At 63.3% G+C, this 7,219-nt stretch overlaps 1 protein-coding gene across 1 annotated transcript; it reads right to left on the bottom strand.

The window, feature by feature from the left end:
- DBNDD1 (dysbindin domain containing 1) lies at positions 1–7,005 on the bottom strand (the record flags this gene model as incomplete). Its single annotated transcript, XM_079723947.1, has 4 exons — positions 1–158; positions 868–1,008; positions 1,171–1,317; positions 6,975–7,005. The coding sequence occupies 4 exons, from the start codon at positions 7,003–7,005 to the stop codon at positions 1–3; spliced, it is 477 nt and encodes a 158-aa protein (XP_079580073.1).
- Between the last annotated feature and the right edge of the window lie 214 nt (positions 7,006–7,219).

Raw genomic sequence — 7,219 nt, 5'->3', positions numbered from 1 at the left:
CTAGTCCTTCTTGGGCCTCTCCACGGTGAGAAACGTGTCCACAACGGCAGGCTGCCGCTCGGGGTCGCCGAAGGGCTGCTTCTCACGGTTCTGCTCGGCCCTGGTGCGTGTCCAGGAGGGGGAGCGCAGACAGCCGGCCCTGGGCAGCGGGTGCAGGCCTGGTGGGAACGCGGGCTGGGGTCAGTGTGGCTTGGGGTCCCAGGTCACTCTTTCAGCTACTGGGCTGGGCCCGTGTGTGCCTCCAGCACGGCATCGGGCCACACGTTGGGGTCCCCTGGGCACCAGCAATGTATACACGTGGGTCTGGGTGCAGCCTGGCCAGGGGCTTTCCTGTTGTCCCCAGGAGGGTCCCCGTGCAGCTGAGGCGCCCGCCCTGGGGGTGAGTCTGGCCCGGAGCAGGTGCCACCCACTCCCTCCCCCCACCCCCGCCTGCATGGGCAGTGAGCCAGGAGGGGGGAAGGTCCCTGGGCCCCCATAACCGCGGTGGCTCCTGTGCCGTTTCTGCGGCCTGTGGGCTCCAGCGCTTCCTGGGAACTGAGCTGAGGAGGGGCCAGGACTGGTGAACACCACCCCCTTTGTGCTCTGCCTACTTGGGATTAAACCCGAGTAGTGAAATCTGCTTTCAGTGGGACTGTGGCTGTGGTCTTATGTTGGCATTTGAAAAGTGAAATTAAGCAGGGGTAGACAAATCCCTTAGAGCCGGCAGATAGGCGTGTGAAGTGCAGAAGTGGTGCTGTGTCTGCAAACACTTAAACACGCGCCAGGAAGGAAATCATTTTCCAAAATGGGTCTCCAGGGAGCAGTGCTGGGTGGCCTGAGGCCCCAGGACCTCCCGCAACCCCCTCCAGACCCCGGCAGCAGCCCCACCTGCGGGTGAGTCGCTGGCCAGGTTCTCGTCATCCGAGTCGGCAAAGACCTCGGCCAGCTCCTGGTCGGACATGTCAGTCAGCTCGGTGAGGTCCAGGAGGTCGAAGTGCACCTCCAGGGAGGAGACGCTGCTCAGGGGCTCTGGGGGCAGAGGGGCGCGTCAGCGGGGCCAGGTGAAGGCCAGTGCGATGGAACGAGGTGGGGCTGACCCATCCCCGGCGCCTGCTCCCCGGGGCGCACCCGAGGCCCAGGGACCCGCCCCTGGTCCAAGGGAGCACGCCAGGACAGGTGGGCTGTACTTACGCCGCCTCTCTGTGACCTGCAGGAGACCCGGTGCCGGTACTGGGACGCCCACCTCCTCCTCGGCCACAGGTGAGTGGCTGCTGGTCCCCGTCCCAGGAACGGGGGTGCCCAGGGCAGCCCTTGGCACCTCGACCTCCTTAACTACCCCTGCAACAGAGAAGGCGTTACCCGGGAGGGGACTGCGGTCTCCCACCGCCACCCCCAGGACGCAGGCTGGGAGGACTTGAGAACCTGGCCCATCGAGCCCTCCCTTGAGGCTCTGGGCAGTGACCACAGTGGCCAGGGGTGACCTTGGGTCTGGAAGCCCGACGAGGGGCAGAGGGCTTCTCCGAGGACGCTGCCGTTGCCCGTAACCCTGATTTCCAGACCCTTTGCCCTGATTACTTGAGCAAGAATGACCACAGGTCTCGCGGGGACACTTGCTGGTCCTGTCGGAGACCCCAAGGCACCAATACTGTCGCCGGTCTCTACTTTCTGGTCCAACCTACGGTCGGGTGGGCGGTTGTGCATTTCCTTGCCCTTTGGCACCCTTTAACCCAGAATGGCCCCGGCTCACCTGTCTGTCCCATGTTGTGTTTGAATCCACATAACACGTTCTCACATAAAATGATTCCCGGACGGTGGACACAGCCACCCCTCTCCACCGACCATGCCTCCGGACTGGGAATGTTACTCCAGGGTTTTTTCTATGCAATTCTTGTTTTTATGTAACGGCTCATTTCATGTAATTTTTTGTCGGGTGAGAGGCGAGGACTCTCGGGGATCTGCTTGGTGGAGACTGTGCCAGCCGGGGGCGGGCCCTCCACCCCACGGAATGCTTGCTGTCACCAGGGCAGACACTGCTCCGTCCACACCTCCTACCAGCTCCTCTGGAGTGTTCCAGGGCCCTCTGCCCCACACGGCCAGGGGTCCCAGTCATCTGGCAGGCACGTGCCCTGAGGCAACAGGACCCCTTAGCTCCCTGGCGTCCCCACTGCTGCTCTCTCCTGAGCCCCCCTCCCCCGACAGAGACCCCACCTGCCCCCAGCTGGGGGACCCCCAGCTGAACCGGTGCTCAGTAAAGAGTGAAGAATGCCCTCCCACTCCCTCAGCAGTGTGGCCGCCCATCCCAGGGGTCCAGCGCCGAGAGCTGGGTGTGGACGAAGCCACAGGAGCAGCTGCCAAGGGGGGGCCCAGCAGGGGGTCCCAGTGCCGACAGCTGCCAGTGAGGGGTGGGCCTGTGTGGCCAGCAGCCTGGCGGGCCGCGTGGGTCTGGAGGGTCCCCGGCTGGGTGGGATTTGCAGCTGCAGAGCTGGCTGGGTCGCCCCTGGCTTCTAGGAGGGAACCGCTCCCTGGGAAGTGTGGCTGAGGGGAGGTGGGCCTGCTGACTGGTGGGGCCTGCCTGGCTCTGCCCTGTGCTGTGTCATCACTCAGGGCCCAGGGCTGGCCCACTGGACTGGGGCTGCGGATCTGGTTTCCACCTTGCTGCCACATTTGGAACGTGGTGTCTGAGCATCCTTGGAGGGTAGGGTTACACTCCCTGGTGTCCCGGCCCGCTCAGCCCAGCAAGGACACCTTCCCGACCAGAGGGCACGGGAGCTGGGGTGGGCCGGGAACCTCTCCAGAACATCAGAATCCCTGCTGAGGGTCGAAGGCCCAGGAAGCCCTTGGGGACCTTTGCTCTGCAGGAGCGTTCTGCTTCCTCAAGGTGGGGTGGCCCAGCGGCCCGGGTCCCCCTCCCCAAGGGCGCACGCATGCCTCGAGTGTCTCGCTCTGCTTCCACATGGGTCCCATCGTGGTGGGTGACTGGCCGGCTGGGGGCTCCGGCTAGGTGCTGCCATTTCTCTGGAGCCTCCCGATGGGGCAGGTGGCTCTGGGTTAGTAACAAGAAGAATGACAATGGCTCATGGTTTTCTGTGCCAGGCAGAGTTCCAGCAATATGTTTTTCAGCTAATGTCACAACCAGCTACGAGGAAGGGACAGGGAGTCTTGTCCAGTAACACCGAGGGCTTCAGCTTGTTGAGCGGGAGCTCTCAGCCACCACCTGCCGGCCAGCAGAGGGAGGGGAGACCCTGACCTTGCGCCCACAGGGAAGCTAGGCCCTGACCAGGTGGAAGGGGACTTAGCATAAAAGGTGGGGCAGAGGTGGGGGTCTCTGCTCATAATGGCCCTCTCTCACCTTATCTAGAAAAGAAAGCGCTATTCACCTGTGCATCCGGCAGATTCCTGAACGGGACTCGGATGAACAAAATAGGTGATTCCTGCCCTCTTGAGGGGGGGCAGGGCTGGGGAGCCCTGGGGGTTGTGGTCCCGCTTTGGGGACAGGTCTGAAGGAGGGTGGGAGCTGGGTGATAGCTGGGGAGACAGCACCATCAAAGGCCCTGAGGGGAGCGTGGCTGCCTCTGAGGAATGGCCGGGGTGGGTGAGGGCGGGGGACACCCGTGGGGAGACACCTCTGGCTGCTCTCTGAGTGAGCTGGGAGGGTTCCGAGCTGAGTGGGACAGCCTCTACCTGCATGTTTATGGGATGGGTTGCAGTCCAGGTGGGAAGGAGGCAGTCCACAGGTGCTGAGATGGGGACAGGGCAAGGAAGCAGGACCTCCTTCCCCATCCGGCCTTGGGTCAGGGGGCTGGGTATGCAGATACGCCTCATTATAGATCCTAGGATCCAGGGGTCCCAGACAGCCCAGGACAGACCTCCAGCCCCTACAGGCACAGTGGCCTTTTGTACTCATTGTAAGAAGCACATTTTATCAAATTTCAGCATCCCTGAAACAGCACACCATCTAGTCGATGGTGTCACAGAGCCAATGGAAAATGGTAGCGGTGAACTTTTAAAGTCACCTTATGTCTACTTTTTTATTCTTTTCATCTCCCTTTGGCAGTCGTCTGGTCTTTATTTTGTAAATCCTGGTGTCCTAGCCTGTGTCAAAGCTGTGCAGGGGAGGGAGAAAAAGCAGAAGATGCAACTTTTGGCGTCAAGGACACTGATCTTTTGGCTGGAAGGATGTGAAGGAAGCAGGACCTTTGCTTGGTCCTCGTGCACAGCAGGTGCACCATAAATGCTGGTTGAATGAATGAGCCCAGGACCCCACCCCAGAGTCACTAAGCGGCTGTGCTAGGAATCACCTGGGTCTCTCTGATACCCTCTCGATAAGCTCTTGTAGGAAGAAGGGAGAAGCTCTTCACGAGTGAGACCCCCTGCGCTTCCTGGGGTGTGAGGCAGAGGAGTGACCCATCACACAGGCAGGCACAAGGGCAGGGGTCCTTGGCAGCCGGGCCAAGCCGTAGGCTGGGTGGGTTCAGCAGACCCCAGGGTTGCCCAGGCCAGGGCAAAGGTGAGCGGTGTTTCTGATGCCCCAGGGTCAGCAGTGGGCCAGCAGCCTGGCAGAGCCCCCAGTGAGGGAGTGAAGCCCTTGGCCCCTGCAGGGGGCCTGCTGCCCTGCCCTGTGGAAGCAGCACCCGCGTGGGGAGACTGGAACTGGGGGCCCAGGGCCTGGTATGAACGGATATGATAGCGTTACCCGGTGCTACGCTGCTGACCTATTTTCCAGCACATCCGTGCCAAGAACTTGGCCCAAATCTCAGGTTCCCTGCTGTGTGCCCAGGGCTTTGCCCCAAGCATGGAGGAGGTGCACTGCACATACCCAACACGAATGAGTGAAAGAATGAAGTGAATGAGTGAATAGCATACAAACCAGCATGGCTGCAGGGAGGGAGGGATGGGCGGCGTCCCCCATTTCCCCAGCCTCTGTCCCTGGAGTCAGTGCTCCTCCTTGGAGCATTTTGAGAATGCCGGCTGGGCCCCATCTAGGCTCAGCCCCCGCAGGGCAGGGCCCAGGCCTCTCTGTCTCCCAGTCGGACAGACTTGGAGGTAGGTGGGCTAGAGACTTGGTCTCCCAAAGGCACCTTCGAGAAGCGCACCCCGTCCTCTCCCCTCCATGTCTGTGCCCTTTGATATGAAGAAATTACTGTTAATTCGTTTAGGTGCAAAAATGCTGTTTTAATTATAAAAACCTTATCTTTTAGAGGTAACTTCAGCGATACTTAAGTATGAAACAATATGTCTAGATCGGCTACAAATGACTACTGAAGGCAGGTGGGTGCAGGCGGGTGAGCAGCCGGCAGGTGGCACGGGGTGAGAGGCGGTGGGGGGGCTTTACCATACTCTTCTGTCTACTTATGTGTGTGCCCCTCTCCAGAGTCAGTTCCAGAAAAGTCAGCGAACTCAGAAAATGACGGTCACAGCTACCCACGCGTGACGCCCCCATGTGGGCAGGACGTGGCTACGGGGTAAGAAGCGTGTGAAGCCCACCTCCCGCTGCTGTGGCCCAGCCCCACCACGGTGCCTGCACAGAGGAGCTTCCTGGTAAATACCATGTCTGAGCACTGAATGAGTTCGGTCTCTGGGGCTCCAGTAAGTGACGTTCCGAAACGGAAGGGTCGTTAAGCTCCCCTCCCTCAGGCCTGCCCTCTGCTCCCTCTCTGTGCAGGCAAGGGGGGGCCTCCACTGAGAGAAGGGGACACGGAGCTCAGAGGGGCCTGGCTGCTTTGCCGGCATCGCCAGCCCTTGATCTCCAAACCTGCCCCATCAAATCCTCGCAAAGCCGCCACCCGGAAGCCCTGGGGTCCTCATACTGCCAATGAGAAGAAAAAGCTGGGTCCCTCCCACAAACGACAAAACAAAGAAAACCCACACCCACTAGCCCCTGAGTGTCTCTGGTGGTGCTCGGAGGGCGCGTGACGTGGGCCCCTAGACAGCCGTCTGGAATGCACCTGCCCAACTCACCCTGCAGACAGAGCAGTAGGTGGACGCACTGCTTCAGAACACCTCCAGGGCCAGCATTGTGGTCTCCGGAGCAGGCCACTGGTGTGGCTAGGGGACCCCCAGCGGGCCCCTATGTGGTCAGGGAGTGGCTCCCTGGTATGGGACCTCCAGGGAACCCCGGGTGCATCTGGGGCCTGGCCGGGTGGGTGGAGGAGCCCGGCAGTTTGCATCCAAGTTCCGATGGCACAGGAAACCCCTCCTGAAAGGTTCCTGGGAGGTTCCTAGGAACCTGTCCTAGGAAAGGTTTCCCTCCCACCAGGCCAGGGCCAGAGTAGGGCCAGACTCCATGGGGAGAGACCCCCGGTACATCTCTACCGTCCCGACAGCTGGCAGGGGCCGTGAGGAGGGGTCACTACGTGCACACCTGCCCTCCCAGATGTGTAAGCTCCTGGGCCTCGCCCCGGCAGCCAGCAACCCCTGCCGGCGTGGGAGCCCTCGCAGGCGGAGCCAGGTGCCCCCCCCACCCCCGCTCCGAGCCCCTGTCTCAGCCTGGTGCCCCGAGGATCCCGGCCGCGGCCTCCCCGCCCTACCCCCAGGGAGGCTCGGCTGGGCCGAACAAAGCAGACGCGCAGCTAGGAGGGCAGCATCCCCCCCACGCCTCGCTGACCTGGATCCCGACTCTGGCCCCGGCACGCCCCATCTTCCAGATCCCCGGCTCCGCTGGGAGGGGGCTCAGGACCAAGCTCTGGGCCAACCACTCAGGAGCGCGCCAGGCACCGCTGCCTGGGTCGGGAGCGCGGAGGACGAGGGGGCGGGGACGCGGTCCGTGCGCCCCCCGCCCAGCGCGGGGGCCGTTCCGGGCGGTGTCCCCGCTCGTCTTCCCGGGAGCGGCGCACTAGGCTCCCCCCGCTTCGGCCCGGCGCAGGGGGACTCGGAGCTGCCGGTGGGTCTTCACGGCCCCGGGGCGTGGCCGATGTGTGGGCCCAGGGGGAAGGGGCTGCGGGCCGCTGCGGGGAAGGCGCAGCTCGTGGGCTCCCGGGGGCTGGGGCCGCACTCACCTCCCGGGCTGGCGCCCTCCGGGGGCTCCATGCGGCCGGCAGGGCCTGGGAGGGGCGCACGCGGCGGCGTCGTCACCCGGCCCGGGCGCCCCTGCAGCTGCGGCGGCGACTCGGCCCCGGCTCCCGGCGCAGCGCATTGGGGCAGCAGCCGGGGGGCCGCGGCGGCGGGGAGGAGCCCGCGGGGCGGGGCGCGCAGCTGCTCCGGGGCCCTGTTCCCCCCCCCCCGCCCCCCACCCCGTTCTCCT

Source organism: Hyperoodon ampullatus, assembly GCF_949752795.1.
Source record: "Hyperoodon ampullatus genome assembly, chromosome: 18".
Taxonomy (NCBI): Eukaryota; Metazoa; Chordata; class Mammalia; order Artiodactyla; family Ziphiidae; genus Hyperoodon; species Hyperoodon ampullatus.
The sequence above is the reverse complement of the archived record's forward strand: the minus strand, read 5'-3'. Positions and strand labels throughout refer to the sequence as shown.